At 42.6% G+C, this 23,343-nt stretch overlaps 1 protein-coding gene across 4 annotated transcripts in view; it reads left to right on the top strand.

Moving 5' to 3' along the window:
* The window catches only part of heatr1 (HEAT repeat containing 1), a 115,223-nt gene extending 92,743 nt beyond the window's left edge, over window positions 1–22,480 (top strand). For 3 of the 4 annotated variants that reach the window (XM_070889297.1, XM_070889300.1, XM_070889301.1), the window contains 9 exons: window positions 5,825–5,975; window positions 6,064–6,222; window positions 7,329–7,463; window positions 9,677–9,781; window positions 9,877–10,045; window positions 12,295–12,449; window positions 14,411–14,569; window positions 16,095–16,203; window positions 19,293–19,677. In XM_070889297.1, coding sequence (XP_070745398.1) covers window positions 5,825–5,975; window positions 6,064–6,222; window positions 7,329–7,463; window positions 9,677–9,781; window positions 9,877–10,045; window positions 12,295–12,449; window positions 14,411–14,569; window positions 16,095–16,203; window positions 19,293–19,381 — 1,231 coding nt within the window. In that variant the 3' untranslated portion in view covers window positions 19,382–19,677. Of the gene's footprint in view, window positions 1–5,824; window positions 5,976–6,063; window positions 6,223–7,328; window positions 7,464–9,676; window positions 9,782–9,876; window positions 10,046–12,294; window positions 12,450–14,410; window positions 14,570–16,094; window positions 16,204–19,292; window positions 19,678–21,811 lie in introns of those variants that run through there. The other variant, XM_070889298.1, reaches the window with a different exon arrangement.
* Window positions 22,481–23,343: the final 863 nt, after the last annotated feature.

Below are 23,343 nucleotides of genomic sequence, written 5' to 3'. Positions count from 1 at the left end.
CTACAGGTCCGATTGCCAATGAGAACCTTGTTTTTTCTAGTAGTGTACTATTTGTATGATGTGGAAATAGAGCACCACGTTACAGGAAATATATGATTGCACTAGAGAGGGTACAGAGGAGATTTACGAGGATGTTGCCTGGACTAGAGAATTTTAGCTATGAGGAAAGATTGGATAGGCTGGGTTTGTTTTCTTTGGAACAGAGGAGGCTGAGGGAGGTGTATAAAATTATGAGGGGCCGAGGTAGAGTGGCTAGGAAGGACCTATTTCCCTTAGCAGAGGGTTCAACAACCAGGGGGCATAGATTTAAAGTAATTGGTAGGAGGTTTCGAGGGGATTTGAGGGGAAATGTTTTCACTCAGAGGGTGGTGGGGGTCTGGAACTCATTGCCTGAAAGGATGGTAGAGGCAGAAACCCTCACTACATTTAAAAAGTACTTAGATGTGCACTTGAAGTGCCGTAACCTAGAGGGCTACGGACCAAGAGCTGGAAAGTGGTATTCGGCTGAATAGCTCTTTGTCGGCTGGCGCGGACACAATGATCTGAAATGGCCTCCTTCAGTGCCGTAAATTTCTGTGATTCATCATAACATAAGAAATGGGAACAGGAGTAGCGATCAAGCCTGTTCCACCATTCAATAAGATCACGGCTGATCTACCTCAACTCCACCTTCCGGCACTACCCCATGATTCCCATAGTATCCAAAAATCTATCGATCTCTGTCTTGAATATACTCAACGACTGAGCATCCACTAACTCGGGAAGAGAATTCCAAAGATTCACAACTGTGTGAAGAAATTTCTCCTCATCTTAGTCCTAAATGGCCGACCCTTTATTCTGACACTGACCCCTAGTTCTAGACTCCACAGCCAGGGGGAAAATCCTGTCTGAATCTACCCCGTTAATCCCTTTAAGAATTTTGTATGTTTCAATGAGATCACCTCTCATTCTTCTAAATTCTAGGGAATATAGGCCTAGCCTACTCAATCCCTCCTCATAGGGCAATCCCCTCAACTCAGAAATCAGTCTGGTGAACCTTCGTTGCACTCCCTTTAAGGCAAGTGTATCATTCCTTAGTTAAGGAGACCAAAACTGTACACATCCTTAATAAGAATATTTCAGACGCACTTGTTTGTTGATGATGTATTGAATAGGAATAGCCTATGATTGCCTAAGATTTACATTTAGTAAAAGGGACCTACATTCCACAAACTAGTTTTATTTTGATATATATGCATATATAAAAAGAGGAGAATTTTCTGTTTTGAAATCAGATTTCATCTGTCTTTTCTTTGCCCCACTATAGAATAGATAAGCCTGAAATTTACTGTGCTAAATTAATACACAGTGCTAAGCTTGCCATGTATCTTTCTGTACAATCTGAAGTGTCAGCTGTGACTCAGTGGGTAGTCCACACGCCTCATGAGTCAGAAGGTTGTGGGTTCCATTCCAGGAACTTGAGCACATAAATCTCGGCTGACACTCCAGTACAGTGCTGAGAGAGTGATGCACTGTCGGCGATGCCATCTTTCGGATGAGACGTTAATCCGAGGCCCTGTCTGTCCTCTCGGGTGGATGTAAAAGAGCGATGTAACTATTTGTACTGCACTTTGTTTGACTGACAGGCGACAAGCCCCACCCCCTGTCAAGCTCCGCTCCCCCTCCCGGCCCAAATCATTCCATGCACATGTTGCCGAGAAGCAGGACCTGAGATTCCTACTCTCTGACTCTCTCTTTCCTCCTTCCCCCGCACCGTCACCGGCTTGGGGGGAGGGAAAGAGAGAAAGGCTGCGGGTGGGGGAAGAGAGAGAGAGAGAGGTTGGGGAGGGGGTAAGAGAGAGGCTGGGGGTGGAGGGAGAGATAGTGGATAGTAAAGGCCTATTTCCATTGGTGGAGGGGTCTATTACGAGGGGGCATAGTTTTAAGGTGGTTGGTGGAAGGTTTAGAGGGGATTTGAGGGGGGGCTTCTTTACGCAGAGGGTTGTGGGGATCTGGAACTTGTTGCCTGGAAGAGTGGTGGATGCAGAAACCCTCACCACTTTTAAGAGATGGTTGTTTTTATACTTAAAGTGCAGCAACCTGCAGGATTACGGACCTAGAGCTAGTAATTGGGATTACATAGAAACAAAGAAAATAGGTGCAGGAGTAGGCCATTCGGCCCTTCGAGCCTGCACCACCATTCAATAAGATCATGGCTGATCATTCACCTCAGTATCCCTTTCCTGCTTTTTCTCCATACCCCTCGATCCCTTCAGCCGTAAGGGCCATATCTAACTCCCTCTTGAATATATCCAATGAACTGGCATCAACAACTCTCTGCGACAGGGAATTCCACAGGTTAACAACTCTGAGTGAAGAAGTTTCTCCTCATCTCAGTCCTAAATGGCCTACCCATTATCCAAAGACTGTGTCCCCTGGTTCTGGACTTCCCCAACATCGGGAACATTCTTCCCGCATCTAACCTGTCCCGTCCCATCAGAAACTTATACGTTTCTTTGAGATGCCCTCTCATCCTTCTAAACTCCAGTGTATAAAGGCCCAGTTGATCCAGTCTCTCCTCAAACGTCAGTTCAGCCATCCCTAGAATCAGTCTGGTGAACGTTTGCTGCACTCCCTCAACAGCAAGAACATCCTTCCTCAGATTAGGAGACCAAAACTGAACACAGTATTCCAGGTGAGGCCTCACCAAGGCCCTATACAACTGCAGTAAGACCTCCCTGCTCCTATACTCAAATCCCCCAGCTATGAAGATCAACATGCCATTTGCCTTCTTCACCGCCTGCTGCACCTGCATGCCAACTTTCAATGACTTATGAACCATGACACCCAGGTCTCGTTGCACCTCCCCATTTCCTAATCTTCCGCCATTCAGATAATATTCTAACCTCACATTTATCCACATTATACTGCATCTGCCATGCATTTGCCCACTTGGCTAACCTGTCCAAATCACCCTGCAGCCTCTTAGCATCCTCCTCACAGCTCACACCGCCACCCAGTTTAGTGTCATCTGCAAACTTGGAGATATAACATTCAATTCCTTCATCCAAATCATTAATGTATATTGTAAAGAGCTGGGGTCCCAGCACTGAGCCCTGTGGCACTCCACTAGTCACTGCCCCCCATTCCGAAAAGGACCCGTATATCATGACTCTATGTTTCCTGTCTGCCAACCAATTCCCTATCCACGCCAGTACATTACCCCCAATACAATGTGCTTTGATTTTGCACACCAATCTCTTATGTGGGATCTTGTCAAAAGCCTTTTGAAAGTCCAAATACACCACATCACTGGTTCTCCCTTGTCCACTCGACTAGTTACATCCTCAAAAAAATTCCAGAAGATTTGTTAAGCATGATTTCCCCTTCATAAATCCATGCTGACTTGGACCGATCCTAACACTGCTTTCCAAATGCGCTGCTATTTCATCCTTAATAATTGATTCCAATATTTTCCCCACTACTGATGTCAGGCTAACCGGTCTATAATTACCCATTTTCTCTCTCCCTCCTTTTTTAAAAAGTGGTGTTACATTTAGTTACCCTCCAGTCCATATGAACTGATCCCGAGTTGATAGACTGTTGGAAAATGATCACCATGCATCTACTATTTCTAGGGCCACTTCCTTAAGTACTCTGGGATGCAGACAATCAGGCCCCGGGGATTTATCGGCCTTCAATCCCCAACACAATTTCCCGCCTAATAAGGATATCCTTCAGTTCCTCCTTCTCTCTAGACTCTCTGTCCCCTAGTACATCCGGAAGGTTGTTTGTGTCTTCCTTCGTGAAGACAGAACCAAAGTAGTTGTTCAATTAGTCTGCCATTTCTTTGTTTAACCCATTATAAATTCACCTGAGTCCGACTGCAAGGTACCTACATTTGTCTTCACTAATCTTTTACTCTTCACATATCTATAGAAGCTTTTGCAGTCAGTTTTTATGTTTCCGGCAAGCTTCCTCTCGTACTCTATTTTCCCCCTCCTAATCAAACCCTTTGCCTTCCTCTGCTGAATTCTAAATTTCACCCAGTCCTCAGGTTTGCTGCTTTTTTTGGCCAATTTATATGCCTCTTCCTTGGATTTAACACTATCCTTAATTTCTCTTGTTAGGCACGGTTGAGCCACCTTCCCTGTTTTATTTTTACTCCAGACAGGAAGGTACAATTGTTGAAGTTTATCCATGTGATCTATAAATGTTTGCCATTGCCTATCCACCGCCAACCCTTTAAGTATCATTTGCCAGTCTATTCTAGCCAATTCACGCCTCGTGCCGTCGAAGTTAGCTTTCTTTAAGTGCAGGACCCTAGTTTCTGAATTAACTGTGTCACTCTCCATCTTAATAAAGAATTCTACCATATTATGGTCACTCTTCCCCAAGGGGCCTCGCACAACAAGATTGCTAATTAGTTCCTTCTCATTACACATCACCCAGTCAAGGATGGCCAAGGATTCCCTTTCTCAACCAGCTCTCTGGTTGGTTCCTCGACATATTGGTCAAGAAAACCATCCCTAATACACTCCAGGAAATCCTCCTCCACCGCATTGCTACCAGTTTGGTTAGCCCAATCTATATGTAAATTAAAGTCGCCCATGATAACTGCTGTACCTTTATTGCACACATCCCTTATTTCTTTGATGCTCACTACTACTGTTTGGTGGTCTGTACACAACTCCCACCAGCGTTTTCTGCCCTTTGATATTCCGTAACTCCACCCATACTGATTCCACATCATCCAAGCCAATGTCCTTCCTTACTATTGCATTAATTTCCTCTTTAACCAGTTATGCCACCCCGAGAGAGAGAGACTGGGGGTGGGGGGAGAGAGAGAGAGGCTGGAGGAGGGGCGAGAGAGAGAGACTGGGGATGGGGGGAGAGAGAGAGAGAGAGGCTGGGGGAGGGGTGAGAGAGAGAGAGAGAGAGAGAGGCTGGGGTTGGAGGGGGGAAGAGAGAGGGGCTGGGGGGGGGGGGCGGAGAAGGAAAGGCTGGGGGGGAGGGAGAGAGAGAGATCACATTCTCCCAACCCCATACAAGGGACATCGTTGGAGTGTACAATATCCAGAAGTCACTATTCACTTCATACCCAATAAACCTGTTAACAATCCGTACACAATGCCTGCCCCATCTATTGGGGGGTGGGGGTGGGGAGGATGCACTTGCGCTGGTATAAGGCACTTCGACTGGGGTAAGGAACTTTGGCTGGCCCTTGATGTCTTCCGGTGAGCTCTGTCCTCTGTCGCTTCAGGAAGTCAAAGTGGATCGAGTTACAATTTGCAACGTCAGTGAGACCTTAGGATGGGTGGTTTCAGTGACACATTTCTGTGAAACTTCAGGGTGTGGCTTATCCTCCAAGGGGACCAATTAGAAACAAAGGGTGGAGCATGTTGGCCATTTTTGCAGTACAAATAAGCATGTCCGTAAAAGATGCCATGGCATTATTTCGAAGAAGAGTAGGGGAGTTATCCCCGGTGTCCTGGCCAATATTTATCCCTCAGTCAGCATAACAAAATCAGATTATCTGGTCATTATCACGTTGCTCTTTGTGGGAGCTTGCTGTGCGCTAGTTGACTGCCGCGTTTCCCACATTACAACAGTGACTACACTTCAAAAGTACATCATTGGCTGTAAAGCGCTTTGAGACGTCCGGTGGTTGTGAAAGGCTCTATATAAATGCAGGTCTTTGTTTTAAAGATATCTCGTAGAGGTAAAAAGGGAACTGCATTGTCTGATGTGCAGTCAGTCTTTGTTTTAAAGCATCCTTGTTTATAGATTTTGTGTTGAAAATCTACCAATGCTCAAATTTAGAGAATGGATTTATTTTGTGCAGGCTGATGCCAGGACTGCTGAAGACCCTGAAAAAACAGAAGGAAATGCTGTCCAATGAGATTTATTTACTAAGTGCTGTTACAGCATTGCAGAGAGTTGCAGAAACACTGACACATTTCATCAGCCCCTACCTACTGGAAATGCTCGTACAAGTAAGCTTAACAGTGTATTCTCCTATTATACGTGGTCTCTGTTATTTTCATGAAGCTAAAGTACTCATGCAATGGTACTTTCCTGCAGATCACCCACTTGACCAAGGTTTCTTCAAGGACAGGCCATTCCTTGCAGCTTGATCTGCGTCTAACATCACTTCGAACGACACTGGCCACAAAGCTAGCTTCTCGAGTTCTGTTGCCATCGGTTAGCAAATGTTACGATAAACTTGCCGACACCCATCAGGTTCGTGTTATTCCCCATTGGGGTTTCTGTTTCTCTCTTTCTAATCGAGTTGGAGGTGACAGAAAATTCCTGAAGCCTGCAACTTATGCATCTGTTGCTTTGGGTGTTAAAATCTCATGGTTATAGTATAGTGTTAACTTGAAAGTGTTATTGTAATAAGAGATTTTATTCAAATAGCTAATTTAAATGGTAGCTGTGAAATATATAGTAGCATTTTGCATCATAATGAAAAATTATAAGCATCCCATTAGATCAGTGAATTATCTTCATTCAGGTATATTTTATAGATTCATTTAGTAACATCACTGTGTGGCTTAGTTGGGTACTTGGACAGCATTTTGGTGTGAACCTCTTGAGGCCTTTTGGGTGGGATTCTTAATGTTTTCAAAAACCCATGAATAGTAAATACTCAATCAGGCTTAAATGTGTATATATGTTACTTAAATGTGTATATATTTTAATTGAGTTTTAAGATAATTCAACCATTTTCTGAGGGAGTGCTGCACTGTTGGACGAGACAGTGGACGTATAAGATTGCATGGCACTATTTTGAAGAGCAGGGGAGTTATCCCAGGTGTCCTAGTCACTATTTATCACTCAATCAACATCACTAAACAGATTATCTGGTCATTATCTCATTGCTGTTTGTGGGAGCTTGCTGTGCACAAATTGGCTGCCACATTTCCAACATTACAACAGTGACTACACTTCGAAAAGTACTTCATTGGCTGTAAAGCGCTTTGGGACATCCTGAGAATGTGAAAGGCGCTATCGAAATGCAAGTCTTTTTTTAAACCAAGGTTTTGCATTTCATTGCTTTCCCCTTTTATTTTACAAAACATTGAATCATACAGAAATATACAAAAAATATTTTAACTACCTTGTGACCTTCCAAACTCAAAGCTTGAGCACCAGATTGGCCTGTCATCCAGAGGGGAAAATGACACATAGCTTGAACATCCTGCACACTAAAGAACAAACTCCTGCAACCTTTTAATTCACACTTCTACATGTGCAGCAGTTTTTTCCCCCATCCATTTAGTTGAAAGTTATTAGTTATGAGAAAACAGAAGTGGTTTCTAACTTATTTTGTATCTTCTCTATAGAGTTATTTAGGCCCACTTTTCGATATCCTGAAGGAACACATTAATCACATGGAAAAGGAACAATTGAATTCCCATCAATCTGAGCTCACATTGCTCTTCCTCAAAGCCCTGGATTTCAGAGCAGACCACTTGGAGGTATTACACACAGTCTGAATAATATTTTATTTTCAAAATGAGATTTAAAAAGAAAATCGCAAATTAATTTTATGCATGTGACTTTTGTAAGTTGTTTTTTTTTAATCCCGCAAGTCTGAATTTAAGCACAACCCAATTGTTGAATGTCTAGTGGTTGTATATATGTTAGCTTGGCTCAGCACTTCTCGGGGGTCAGAAGGTTGTGGTTCAAGCCGAATAACCAAAGCTTGAGCTCATATTCTAGGCGAACACTGCAGTGCTGTACTGAGGTAGTCCTGGTCCACTGATTGATGAATTGATCACTTAAGATCACCAAAAGAGTGAAGGAGGGCTTTTTGGGGGTGGGGGGGGGGTGGGGGAGTTCTTTTTTTGCACAGAGGGTTGTTAGCACATGAAATGCCCTATTGGAAACAACTGGAGGCAGAATTCATAACACCTTTTTAAAAGGAAGTGGATAAATATTTATAAAGGGACATTTAAAAAGGTAATGAGACTGTGGATATCTGAGAGCCAATGTAAGCATTATGGGCTGAATGGCCGCCTCCTGTGCTACGAAATGCTACGAATCAGTGCTGCATTACGGCCATTAAAGATCCCATGATATTTTAAAGAAGAGCAGGGAATTCCCCTGCTATCTTGGCCAATGTTCCTCCTTCAACTAACACCACCATTAACTCGTCATTCATCTCATTGCTGTTTGTGGGATGCTGTTGGCCCAGAATAACTGGTGCATTTGCTTTTTGCACATTAAAATCTATTTGCTGTGTAAAGCGCTTTGAGATGTTTTGATGTATAAAAGACATAACATCAATGCAAGTATTTATTTACATGTACAGACTGTATTATGTACCAAATTCATACACAACCTTCGCTTGGCCACCAATTCGTCAGAGAATAGAGAATCGGAGAGGAGGGTGGGGGAGAGAGAGGGGATGGGTGGAAGAATTGAACAAGGAGGGAGGAATCTGGACGGAGAGAGGGAGAATTGGAGCGGGGGGGGCGTGGAGAGAGGAGGTCAAGAACTCTGGGAGCGGGGTGGAGAACCGTGTGGCTCGGGGAAGAACGTGATCCAGGTCTAAGGGGGGGTGACAGCGAGAATGTGATGCAGATGGTAAGACGGATCATGTTCTTCCAAATCCTACCTCCTTTACACCCATACCACGTTCTCCCTCTCCTCCCCCTGGATCTGGGTTGATTTCTCAGAAAGTTGTCACTATTCTGTACAGGGTATTGGTGAGGCCGCACCTGGAGTACTGCGTGCAGTTTTGGTCACCTTACTTAAGGAAGGATATATTAGCTTTGGAGGGGGTACAGAGACGATTCACTAGGCTGATTCCGGAGATGAGGGGGGGTTACCTTATGATGATAGATTGAGTAGACTGGGTCTTTACTCCTTGGAGTTCAGAAGGATGAGGGGTGATCTTATAGAAACATTTAAAATAATGAAAGGGATAGACGAGATAGAGGCAGAGAGGTTGTTTCCTCTGGTCGGGGAGACTAGAACTAAGGGGCACAGCCTCAAAATACGGGGGAGCCAATTTAAAACCGAGTTGAGAAGGAATTTCTTCTCCCAGAGGGTTGTGAATCTGTGGAATTCTCTGCCCAGGGAAGCAGTTGAGGCTAGCTCATTGAATGTATTCAAATCAGAGATAGATAGATTTTTAACCAAAAAGGGAATTAAGAGTTATGGGGAGCGGGCGGGTAAGTGGAGCTGAGTCCACGGCCAGATCAGCCATGATCTTATTGAATAGCGGAGCAGGCTCGAGGGGCTAGATGGCCTACTCCTGTTCCTAATTCTTATGTTCTTATGTTGTTATGTTCACTTTGGACCCAATAAACCTGTTAACAATCTGTGATCCGCACGCAATGTCCCATCTATTGGGGGGAGGGGGGGGGAAAGAGAAGGTCATGAATTTGTTTGCTAGTGGGAGAAGGTCTTAACCCGTGAGGGTGAGCCCTGTCTGTTCCAAGTGAGCTCTGTTCTGTCTGGAGCAGGCAGGGAGGATCTAATTACACATTTGAGAGAAACTGCTGGTGTGTCTTGTCCTCCACTGAAACCAGTCAGAGCTTTTGGTGTTGCGAATAAACACAGACGATTTGTATATTCATGCTTACACGTGTAGTTAAATATTACACTGATTGCTTCTCCGTATTCTGTTTGAAGTGAATATATAAGACCAATTTTCCTTTTCTTTTTCTCTTCCCCTCTACAGGATGGCTTGGACAAAGTGGGTGAAATTGAGGGTCATGTGATTAACTGTCTTGTTGTCATGGTAATAAAGCTTTCGGAGGTTACCTTCAGGCCCCTGTTCTTTAAGGTTTGTTAATATTAAAAGAACAATTTCCCGATATTTTTCTGTGGAATGGTTTCTTTTTGTTTTTAACCACTGACCTATGATTTGTTTCGAATCAGCTGTTTGACTGGTGCAAGTCTGAGGGATTCCCTAAAGATCGTATGATTACATTTTACCGTTTGGCAGACTGCATTGCAGACAAGCTAAAGGGGTTATTCACCTTGTTTGCTGGGCAGTTAGTGAAACCTTTCGCTGATGTACTGAACCAGACAAATACTGTCAAGACTGGTAAGTTGAAATCAATTAACTTTTAAAAAAAAAAATTAAGCTGTGTCAGTGCTGTGGAAGCTTTTAGAGGCAATAATCCGGGACAAAATTAATTGGCACTTGGAAAAACATCGGCTAATAAATGAAAGCCAGCAGATTTGTTAAAGCCAATCTTGTTTGATTAACTTGATTGAGTTTTTTGATGAAGTAACGGAGAAAGTGGATGAGGGTAATGCGGTTGATGTGTTTATGGACTTTAGAAAGGCGTTTGATAAAGTACTACATATTAGACGTTAGCAAATTTGAAGCCCATGGGATTAATGGGGTAGTGGCTACATGGATACGAAATTGGTTAAGTGGCAAAAAGCAGAGAGTAATGGCTAACGGTTGCTTTTCAGATTGAGGGAAATGTGCAATGGTGTCCCTCAGGGGATGGTATTCGAACCTGTGCTCTTTTTGATAAATATTAATGACCTGGACTTGGGCATAATTTCAAAGTTGGCAGATAACACGAAACTCAGAAATGTAGTAAACAGTGAGGAGGATAGTAACAGACTTCAGAAGGACACAGACTGGTGAAATGGGCAGGTGTATGGCAGATGAAATTTAACGCAGAAAAATGTGACGTGATTAATTTTGGGAGGAAGAATGAAGAGAGGCAATACAAACGAAATAGTTCAGTTTTAAAGGGGGTGCAGGAACAGAGACACCTGGGGGTGTATGTACATAAATGAAGGTGGCAGGATAAGTTGAGAAGGCTAGAAAAGGCAATACAGGGTTCTTGGATTTATAAATGGAAGCATAGAGTTCAAATGCTAAAACTTTATCAAACACTGATTGGAGTATTGTGGCCAACTCGGCACCACACTTTAGGAAGGATGTCAGGGCCCTAGAGAGGGTGCAGAGGAGATTTATTCGAATAGTACCAGAGATGAAAGACCAGTTGTGTGGAGAGACTAGAGAAACTGGGGTGGTTCTCCTCAGAGCGGAGAAGTTTATGAGGAGATTTGATCAAAGTGTTCAAAATCATGAAGAGTTTTGATAGAATAAATAAGGATAAACTGTTTCCAGTGGCAGATGGGTCGGTAACCAGAGGACACAGATTTAAAGTAATTGACAAAGGAACGAGAGGTGACTTGAGGGGGAAGAATTATGCAGCGAGTTGTTGTGATTTGGAACGCACTGCCTGAAAGAGTAGTGGAAGCACATTCAATAGTAATTTTCAGAAGGGAATTGGATAAATACAGATAGAGAATCTGAAATCCGGAAACCTCGGGACCGAGGCCGTTCCGGATTTCGAGTATTTCTGGATTTTGGAATGTCTTTCCGACGTCCTGAATCCGGAAACACCTTACCGGGGTGTGGCAGCAACGGAGCGGCGTGAGTGAGTCCGGCGGGGGGGGGGGGGGGGGAACCTGCGTTGAAGAAACCTGCAAAAAAGGCAAGTTAAAGTTTTTATTTTTAATTTCTTTGTCAGCGATTTAGTAGGTAAGGGTTTTGTGATATTTTGTTTTTTGGAATTTTTTTTTATGTTTCTTCCTCTCCCTAGGTGCAATTCGCAGCGGTAATCGTTTTCTTTTTAAATGTCCAGATTTCGGAACATTTTCCGGATTAAGGACGACCTCGCTGCGGATCAACCCGGTGTCCAGATTTCGGAACATTCCGAATTTCGAAACTCCGGATTTCGGAGGCTCAACCTGTACTTGATGTGGAAAAAATTGCAGGGCTATGGGAAAAGAGCAGGGGAGTGGGACAAATTGGATAGCACTTTCAAAGAGCCGGCACATGCATGATGGGCCGAATGGCCATGCCATCTTCTGTGCTGTAAGGTTCTATGATTCTAAAGCACAAAAGAAATTACATCATTGGTTTATGGGCCTGACAAAGAAACTGACACGTGTGAAAGTCAGCAAAGAAAATGATTGCTGAACTGTGTATGTTTAAGTTCAAGTTGTTGCACTGCCTGAATTCTTTTTTTAATCAAAAAAAATTGCACCCCAACTATATGAAAGAGAGAACTTGCTGTCATTTAACCCCCTTCTTGACCTCCGGACATCCCAAAGTGCTGTACGGCCAATGAAGTATTTTTAAAGTGTAGTCACTATTGTAATATATGGGGCCTACAGCAACATAATTAGCAGTCATTGATGTCAGATTCTCTATGTATGTCAAATGCACTGCATAAATACAGGAAACTGTTTTAAACAACTGCAGAATTACTCATGTATACTATAGAATTTAATGTTACCTTTTTCTTTTTTCCAAAATAGACGAAGCTTTCTTTGACTCGGACAAAAACACAGAGAAATCTTGCTTACTGCTTCAATTAGTCTCCAACTGCATGCACAAAATCTTTCTCTACGACACTCAGCGATTTGTCAGTAAAGAAAGAGCTGACACACTTATGATGCCCTTAGTAGATCAGGTTTGTAAATCCGCTTGAATGTTTCATTCTACCTCTCTACTGATTCCATCCAATTGCCTGTTTTATAACACGCAATTCACATGAGTACAGTGCTCATGATCTATCAACTTGTCTTTGTCTGATGCGATATCTAGATTACAGATGTGGCATAATGTACACAAGCTATAAAGTATCCCTGGGACAAGCGGTGAAATAGAATCATAGAATGATGCCATTTGGCCTATCGTGCCTGTGCCGGCTCTTTGGTCGAGCTATCCAATTGGTCCCACTCCCTTGTTCTTTCCCCATAGCCCTGCAAATGTTTTCCCTTCAAGTATTTAAATCACACGATCCCTGCTGTTCAAAGTATATGCTTTGTTTGCGGGAGCCACTCATCTTTCCTATCGACCAATAACTTAGTCCCAAAAAATTTTTTTTAGAAAATCAAACTAGAAGAGTATAAGCGACACTAACTAATGTTACATTTAGATTACAAAGAATAACCCAATCCAAATTTGACTTTCATCATGGAAGTTATAGAAGATGATGTGACGAGAGCCATCATATTGCCATCTCAACCGCCCCCCCCCCCCCCCCCCCATTACTGCATTGTTGTCACCAAGATTTGCTCAAAAGCTCGTATTTTACTGCCTCTGTGGACTTGGCCAGCAAATCACTCCAGACTGAATAAGTATAGAAAACTTACCTTACAGCACTTCAAGCCTAAAAGTATGGGAACACCAGGGAAGGCCAATTCCACAGCATGGCATCAATTATCTGCAACCAATTCCATAGCCACAGAATCAAAAGGACCAAGGGTCTTGCTAGGTTAAATATACAGCTGTTCTATTTCTCCTCTAATCATATACTCATAAAATAATTTGTCTATCCCATAGATTAGGTTTTATGTATACGCTTCCTGAAGCTGAAACACTTCCTGTACCATTTATGTCACATATTTAGCTTTGTTTCTTCTAGTAACCCCAGGTTCGTTTATCCCACGTGATTTAGTCAAAGTGGACGTTCTGTTCTGCCGCAGCTCTCCCTGCCTGGCCAGCTTTGTCGTGCCACCACTCTCTACCTGCTTCCCCAACCCCAGTCTGCTATTACTCTCTCCCTCTTTCTGCGGCCCTTGTTCTACTGCTAGTCAGTTCTGCCTTTCCTCTCACGCTCCCAGCCCTGTTGTGCTAAGCTCCATGTCACCTGTTTCCCCTCACTATGCACCTTACTTCAGCCCACCTTTCCAACTCGCTGCCACACAAGTGCTCCATGCACATTTGCTCTCCTTCCTACTCCCAACCTGATAAATCGCCTTAATGTCGGGTTCCTGGCTGTGACTCAAAATCGCCTTTAAGTTCTTTCAAGCGTTTGCTTTGCTTTTACTGTCTTTGCCAACTCACCAACACTACCCAGCTCACGCATTTAACAAGTCATATAATTCCCCCTGGTGGTTTCTTCTTACCTGAATTGGTATTGAAGTTTGTCTACAAGCAATGAACTTCTAATTGACATCCAGAAGGCACTGCATAGAGTCTTGATGCGCACGTCCAGCTATTGTCTTACTTTTCTTATCGGTACGACAGAACTACAGAGAATTTCTGGTTTACAATTGCAAATTATGTTTCAATAATCCATCAGTAATAGTAGTATTGATTAATCATGTTTTGTGAATGTCATCCTGCATCCATGTACAGTGCATCAAAAACAGAATGAAAGCCCCACCTAAAATATAAACTATATCTTCAATAACTAAAACCAGAGGTGGAGCTGGGCGCCTTCCAAAGACGTTTGAGCTTTAATAGGGTTTGTGCTTTACACTATCATCTGAAACCCTCAATATGACCACAGCTGTGATATATTTTAGTTGGCACCTAGACACACTTATACATTACTCTAATGGTTGCACTAAACTCTGAAGCTGTCTATCATAGATTTAGTAGTAAGAAGTGTGAATATATTCTGAAACCCTGTAATCTTTATAGCTGGAAAACATGCTGGGAGGCGAGGAGGCATACAAGGATAGAGTGACCAATCATCTTATCCCCTGTATAGCTCAGTTTTCTGTTGCTATTGGTGATGACTCTGTCTGGAAACCACTCAATTATCAGATCCTGCTAAAGACAAGGCACAGCTCGCCAAAGGTAGGTAACCATGACTGCAAGGCGCTCACCTTATCCCCAAACGTTTTTTTTAAATGGCACATTCAATGTATGTACGTTATTAGTTGTTATATTGTTTATGTCATTAATATCAGTTTTGGTTGGCTGCACATTGAACAATGTGAACTTTTTGAGGCATTTATGGTGCGTTGGTGATGATCATGGTTGACTGCAAATGCCAAAGCTTTGATTTGGCTCCCTCGATGATTTTGTTGATAAACACATTGTCCAACTATTAGATGCGAAGCCATAAAGAACAGGAAGGTAATAAAAACAGAAAATACTCAGCAGATCAGGCAGCATCTAGGGAGGGAGAAACAAGAGTTAACATTTCAGGTCGATGAGCTTTCATCAGAGTTCTGATGAAAGGTCGTCAACCTGAAACTTTAACACTATTTCTCTCTCGGATGCTGCCGCCTGATCTGAGTATTTCCAGCATTTTCTGTTTTTATTTCAGATTTCCAGCATCCACACTATTTTGCTTTTGTAAGATCAAAAGGGTCCCTGGTTCAATCCCCAGTATGTGCAAAAGTAGCTGATTTTGTTCAAATTTGTTCTTGGGATATAGGCAATATTTATTGCCCATTCCTAGTTGCAATGAGGGCTTTAAGAGTCAAGCATGCAGTGTGGGACTGTAGCCACTTGTAGGTTCGACCAGGTAAGGGTGGCAGTTACCTTCCATAAAGGATACAAGTGAACCAACTGGGTTTTTATGACAATCCATCAGCTTTTATGGTCATTGTTACTGGCGCTCACACGCAAATTAACAGATTTATTCAATTTCAGTCGTTGAGTATATGCAAGACTGAGATCGATAGATTTTTGGACACTAAGGGAACCAAGAGTTTTGGGAATAGTGCTGGAAGGTGGAGTTGCGGCAGAAGATCAGCTATGAGCTTGTTGAATGGCGGAGCAGGCCCGAAGGGCCCACTCCTGTGCCTATTTCTTATGTTCTTATAACTTGCCACGATGCAATTTCAATTCTGTCTCTGACAGGACAACAGTTGGGTGATGCATTTGGCCTTAACAGCCCCTGTGCTAGATGTAAGGGTAGTAATCAAGCAGAGTTCCTTTCATTGATCACGAGCCACTGAGCACTGCTGGAAAGTGTGCATGGAAGGACATTGATTAATTAAATTATTGTGTTATTCTTCGATACTCAATGCAGATGAATAAACTTGCACTTACATATTTTTTTTAATGTTGGCATTGTTTATTTTCTGTTACTTGTCTACAGTTCTTAACGAACTGACAGACCTTGGTATGTTTGTTTGTACGAACTACCAAGGTCCCTTCAAGGAATAGTTAGTCCCTTCAGAAGAAAAGCTTTAATTTGATTTAGGTTAGATAGTGATTGCAGAAAAATCGAATTGATGTTTATGAAAAATTCCTCATTTAAGAAAGGGATAAGTCATTAACATCAGATTTGACTAACCTGAATTAGGGTGGATGTATTTTTTCCAACATGATTATGGAAAGGGCTAAAATATATTGATTTAATGTGTAGGTGAGGTTTTCGGCTCTGATTATGCTGCTGGAGTTGGCTGGTAAACTAAAGGAAAACTACATGGTGCTACTGCCAGAAACCATCCCCTTCCTGGCAGAGCTACTGGAAGGTAAGTTATTGAATTGGACTAAAATCTTACTTTTAGTACCCTATCTGTTATGAGTGGTTTAAATTTTATAAAAATGAATGTTTAATATAGGCATTTTGAGTTTTTACCAGTTCGGCATACAATGTATTGAAAAGGACAATCAGATTGTTCAGAATGTCTTTGGTAAGTTAGAAACGAGTGTTGACAGCTCCTGCACACTTTGCCAGAGTGGAAGGACAATGAATTGTATACGTGCTTCATTCAAAAGAAACGACAAAGTGAAATTAGTCTTGGGCGGTGGCAGAAAACGAGCAATAGTGAATCAACAGCCCCTTCTGCACAACGCCCGATTTTCTTTTCCATTGAAGTCCACAGAAAAGATCGGGCAGAGTATAAAATGGGCGACCAATTTGCTGTTGCCCACGGTGAATTTCACCCTTTCAGTCTTGCTCACTCACCCAAGTGGGGAAAATAAAACATCCACTCCCATTTTCTTCTTTGTACAATTCTTCATAAATTGATAAACCTTATCGAGTTCCTGACCGCATAGTGCAAGAAGATAGATGTCTATGCATTGGTGATAATTTTCCAACAGTCTATCGACTCTGGATCAGTTCCTATGGACTGGAGAGTAGCTAATGGAACACCACTTTTTAAAAAAGGAGGGAGAGAAAACAGGGGGGGTAATTATAGAAACATAGAAAATAGGTGCAGGAGCAGGCCATTCAGCCCTTCTAGCCTGCACCGCCATTCAATGAGTTCATGGCTGAACATGAAACTTCAGTACCCCCTTCCTGCTTTCTCGCCATAACCCTTGATCCCCCGAGTAGTAAGGACTTCATCTAACTCCCTTTTGAATATATTTAGTGAATTGGCCTCAACTACTTTCTGTGGTAGAGAATTCCACAGGTTCACCACACTCTGGGTGAAGAAGTTTCTCCTCATCTCGGTCCTAAATGGCTTACCCCTTATCCTCAGACTGTGACCCCTGGTTCTGGACTTCCCCAACATTGGGAACATTCTTCCTGCATCTAACCTGTCGAAACCCGTCAGAATTTTAAACGTTTCCATGAGGTCCCCTCTCATTCTTCTGAACTCCAGTGAATACAAGCCCAGTTGATCCAGTCTTTCTTGATAGGTCAGTCCCGCCATCCCGGGAATCAGTCTGGTGAATCTTCGCTGCACTCCCTCAATAGCAAGAATGTCCTTCCTCAAGTTAGGAGACCAAAACTGTACACAATACTCCAGGTGTGGCCTCACCAAGACCCTGTACAACTGTAGCAATACCTCCCTGCCCCTGTATTCAAATCCCCTCGCTATGAAGGCCAACATGCCATTTGCTTTCTTAACCGCCTGCTGTACCTGCATGCTAACCTTCAATGACTGATGTACCATGACACCCAGGTCTCGTTGCACCTTCCCTTTTCCTAATCTGACCGGTTAGCCTGACATCAGTAGTGGGGAAAATGTTGGAATCAATCATTAAGGATGAAATAGCAGCGCATTTGGAAAGCAGTGGCCGGATCGGTCCAAGTCAGCATGGATTTATGAAAGGGAAATCATGCTTGACGAATCTTCTGGAATTTTTTTGAGGATGTAACTAGCAGAGTGGACAAGGGAGAACCAGTGGATGTGGTGTATTTGGACTTTCAAAAGGCTTTTGACAAGGTCCCGCACAAGAGATTGGTGTGCAAAATCAAAGCGCATGGTATTGGGGGTAATGTATTGATGTGGATAGAGAACTGGCTGGCAGACAGGAAGTAGAGAGTCCTTTTCAGAATGGCAGGCAGTGACTAGTGGAGTGCCACAGGGTTCAGTGCTGGGACCCCAGCTCTTTACAATATACATCAATGATTTAGATGAAGGAATTGAGTGTAATATCTCCAAGTTTGCAGATGACACTAAACTGGGTGGCGGTGTGAGCTGTGAGGAGGACGCTAAGAGGCTGCATGGTGACTTGGACAGGTTAGGTGAGTGGATAAATGTGAGGTCATCCATTTTGGGGGCAAAAACACAAAGGCAGAATATTATCTGAATGGCAGCAGATTAGGAAAAGGGGAGGTGCACCGAGACCTGGGTGTCATGGTCCATCAGTCATTGAATGTTGGCATGCAGGTACAGCAGGTGGTGAAGAAGGCAAATGGTATGTTGGCCTTCCTAGCTAGGGGATTTGAGTATAGGAGCAGGGAGGTCTTACTGCAGTTGTACAGGGCCTTAGTGAGGCCTCACCTGGAATATTGTGTTCAGTTTTGGTCGTCTAATCTGAGGAAGGACGTTCTTTACTATTGAGGGAGTGCAGCGAAGGTTCACCAGACTGATTCCAGGGATGGCTGGACTGTCATGAGGAGAGACTGGATCAACTGGGCCTTTATTCACTGGAGTTTAGAGGGATGAGAGGGGATCTCATAGAAACGTATAAGATTCTGACGGGACTGGACAGGTTAGATGCGGGAAGAATGTTCCCGATGTTGGGGAAATCCAGAACCAGGGGACATAGTCTTAGGATAATGGGTGGGGAGAAATGAGGAGAAACTTCTTCACTCAGAGAGTTGTTAACCTGTTGAATTCCCTGCCGCAGAGAGTTGTTGACGTCAGTTCATTGGATATATTCAAGAGGGAGTTAGATATGGCCCTGACAGCTAAAGGGATCAAGGGGTATGGAGAGAAAGCAGGAAAGGGGTACTGAGGTGAATGATCTTATTGAATGGCGGTGCAGGCTCGAAGGGCCGAATGGCCTATTCCTGCACCTATTTTCTATGTCTCATACAGACCTCTCAAAGCCTTGATTGGCTACCCAGGGTGAACTAATATTCGGTTTCAGCACTGTGCTCCATCTTACTTACAACTCTAATACTTCCACTTAACAAAAGTTCAGTATCGGACCTTGAAGAGGTTAATTTCCAAGGAAAGGGCATGGCACTAGCTGAGAGTCGGGCCGAATGGCCTTCCGTGCTGTGACCATTGTATGATTCTCAAGTGCTTAGTCACTTGATATTCTGCAACATCAAGTGAAAATAATATTTCAGTGGCCCATATTTATCTAAAACTTGATATAATCTTACAGAAGTAGGACTTTTGAGTTAATTAAGATTGTGTACTTTGTGTTGCAGATGAATGTGAAGAAGTGGAGCACCATTGTCAGAAAGTTATCCAGCAGCTTGAAGTCATACTTGGAGAACCACTGCAGAGCTATTTCTGAAAAGCAAGTTGTACAAAGTTTTATACAAGATTATAAATGTATTTTTTATATGTACAGTCGGGGTTCACATTAAGTCTCTTGGATCTGCACAGCTATTTAAATATACTGACTCCACTGGTGCTGAGGGTATATAATTCTATCTTGCAATGCATGAAAACCAACAGTTGTGATCAAATTTACCTGATGAGTTGGCTGTTGTGGAGCCTCCATATTGCTGTTAGTTGTCAACAAAACATTTGTTTTTTGCAAAATCATTGGTATCGCCCAACAGCTTTTAATAAACAGATTAAAAACTATTGCTAATGCTTTTTGTTGTTTTTCCATTCCAGTGGGTACAATAGCCTAGTGATTTATGGTACAGGATTAGCAATGGCTTCAATCTCACCGGGGCAAGTTGTGAAATTGAATTCAATAAATCGTGGTCCAGCGCCATTTGTGATTGTTGTTTAAAAAAAAAGCCCAATTGGTTCACTAATGTCCTTCATGCAAGGGAACCGGTCACCCAGACCTGGTCTTGGTTGACTCTTCATGCCTTCAGGGCAATAACTGCCAGAGTATCCCAGCTTGCCTAAATTTCATTTGCATTTAGAAAGATGAGGGGAATTAATAGAGGACTTTGAAATGGTTAAGCGATTCGACAGAGCAGATATAGAGAAACTATTTCCTTGGATGGGAGAATCCAAAACAATGAGGGATAATCTTAAAATTACAGCCAAGCCATTTAGGAGCACAAAGGATAGGAGAAATCTGACAATCTCGCCCCAAAAGGCTATAATAATTGAATTTTCAATACTGCTCCTTGACTAAGCCACCTAATGTAGTGTATTTGGATTTGATAAGGTGCCACACATGAGGTTATTACACAAAATTAAGGCTCCTGGGGTAATATCAGCATGGATTGAGGATTGGTTAATGGACAGAAAACAGAGTAGGGATAAACGGGTCATTTTTGGGATGACATGGTTTAACTATTGGAGTGCCGGAGGGATCAGTGCTGGGGCCTCAGCTATTTGCAATCTACAACAATGACTTAAGATACATTGCACTCAGTTCCCTCATCTAAGTTCGCTGACGATATAAAGCTTGGTGGGAAAGTAAGTTGTGAGGACGCAAAGGAGGTTAAGTGAGTGGGCAAGAACAAAGCAGACGGAATGTATTGTGGAGAAATGTGAAGTAATCCACTTTGGTTGGGAACAGAAAAGCAGAATACTTTTTTTAAATGGTGAGTGAATGGAAAATGTTGGTATTCAGAGGGACCTGACTGTTGTACACAAATCACAAAGTTAACATGTAGGTACAGCAAGTAATTAGGAAAGCAAATGGCACGTTAGCCTTTATTACAAAAGGATTAGAGTACAAGAGAAAAGACATCTTACTGCAATTATATAGGGCTGTAATGAGACCACCACTGAAAAAAATGTGGGTTGATGTAGCGCTTTTAACGACCAAAGCACTGCACAGCCAGCTCCTTCAAATGGCAATGTGATAATGACCAGATAATCTGGATTTTTAGTGATACTGGTTGAGGCATAAATATTGGCGAGGACAACTCCGCTGCTCATTGAAATAGTGCTTTGGGATCTTTTACGCCCATCTGAAAGAACAGACGGGGCCCTCAGTTTAACGTCTCATCCGACAGTACTGAAGTGTCGGCCTAGATTTTTGTGCTCAAGTCTCTAGAATGGGACTTGAACCCACAACCTTCTGACTCAGAGGCCAGAGTGCTAGTAACTGAGCCACAGTGTTCGTCTTACCTAAGGAAGGATATACTTGTCTTAGAGGGAGTGCAATGAAGGTTCTCCAGACTAATTCTTTGGGTGGAGGGGGATTGGCCTAGGAGGAGAGATTAAGTAGGTCTCACTGAACGGTAGTGCAGGATCGAAGGGCCTACTCTTGTTATATCTTCATCTTTGGCATGGTGTCAATTTTCTGTCTTGATTACATTCCTGTGAAGTGCCTTGGAATGTTTAAATACATTAAAGGTCTGTATAAATGCCAGTTGTTGGAAATAAATAAGACCATCGATAATTGTGTGTTATGGCCTCTGCAATTTAAAGACCAAGGTGGGACTTCAGTTACATGGGGGAAGATGAAAGCAGAGAAGTTTAAGGGGAAATTTAATTGATGTTCAAAATCATAAAGGATTATCATGAATAAGGAGTAACTGTTTTCAGTGGCAGAAGGGTCAGTCACCAGGACAGATTTAAGATAATTAATTGGCAAAAGAACCAGAACTGTTAAAAGGGAATTAGATAAGAACTACCCATAGCTCAGCAAGCACTTAAGTGCCAGCACTTGGCCCAACGGGTTCTTTCTGTGCTGCGTCATTCTATGAAGGCGGTCAGCCAACTGCAACCTAAACTAATCCTGAAGTTTAAATTCAAATTGTAGGTCAGACAATTTACAATAACTCATCATTTATCATCACAGGCAATCCCTTGAACGAGGATGACTTGCTTCCACATGAGTTCAGATGTTTCAATGAAGGATCCGATGTTCCAGTCCTGAACTCCAATTGAAGGAGTGGAAGATGCCTGTGCGTGGATTTTTTTTTTTACATGTGGTGACCGTTGCACATCAGCCACCATACGGGCTTGACAGAGCTAGGCCTTTATCCAGTGGCAAAGGTTAACCGGAGACCCAGCTCTAGTGCGCACACATATTGCAGTGTGGCCAGGTCCCGTGCTGCCCCTCGGCTCTTCTGGGCCCCGAACCCTCATTTGCCGCACCTCTGTAGTTTCTATGGACTTTAGCAAGGCTTTTGATAAGGTCCCACACGGTAGATTGGTCATGAAAGTTAAAGCCCATGTGATACAGGGCAAAGTGGCAAATTGGGTCCAAAATTAGCTTGGAGGTAGGAAAAGCAAAGAGTAATGATTGATGGATGTTTTTGTAACTGGAACCGCCCTGCTCTTATATTCTGTGCCTCGGCCAATAAAGGCAAGCATTCCGTATGCCTTCTTAACCACCATATCCACCTGGCCTGCTACTTTCAGGGATCTGTGGACAAGCACTCCAAGGTCCTTTGTTCAGAGTGTTTCCATTCTCTGCTCTTGCATTTCCATACCTTGTTGGTCAGAGACAAGATTAAGATTTCCCTTTCTTTCACTTTTATTAATAGTAAAAATGCTTAAAAAAAAAAGGAATGCTGGGATAGCTTGATCATTCAAAATATTCTAACATTACTTGCTAGTTACCCACAAAACATCGCAGTAAAAGTTAGGGCAGTGGATTTCTAAAGGCATGATAAGTCAATTACTTTCAAACCAACCACACTTGCACTGAGAATTTAATTAGTGTAGATTTTTTTTTAAACTTGTTCTGTCACTTATCACTCTTAATCCCATCTTTCTTTACCTCTCTGCATTTGGTTTATACTGTCTGAGGATTCTTCAATCACGTTGCTTAACCTGCTCTCATGCCATAGATCCCCTGTAGAGGGTGCCACGCTGGATTAGAACCACGACAACAGTAAGTTGCTGCTCAAAAGCCCATGATTTAAATCTAGTACTTCGCCATTTCAATAGCCCCTCAAAAATGGAAAATATTCCAAAATACTCAAGTAGAAATGTTGTCGTGGTCACACCCCAACTGAATCTTACTTGATAAAAGCTGATCATGTTCACCTGAAGCTCCTGCCTGGATTCATTTAGATGAGGAAACTACTGCCATTGTGCATTACTTGTATCAGTACTTGATCCAAACATTTAAGCTTCTGGTAATGAAATTTCAACTAGAAGTAGTGGAATCTTAAATACGGAAGATAAATTTCAACAACGAATGGTTAAAGTAAGAACTTTAATTCTGTAATGTATTTAAAAAAAAAGATTTTCACCAAATACCCCATAATTCCTCAGCTTTGTTTAGTAATATAAAATTTATTATATACACAAGTCTACTACAAAGGCTGCGTATCACAGCATGTTAATTGATAGGATGAAAGGGTAGATGCAGAAATGGGC

Source organism: Pristiophorus japonicus, chromosome 9 (assembly GCF_044704955.1).
Source record: "Pristiophorus japonicus isolate sPriJap1 chromosome 9, sPriJap1.hap1, whole genome shotgun sequence".
NCBI lineage: Eukaryota > Metazoa > Chordata > Chondrichthyes > Pristiophoridae > Pristiophorus > Pristiophorus japonicus.
This window is presented reverse-complemented; position numbering and strand designations above follow the sequence as displayed.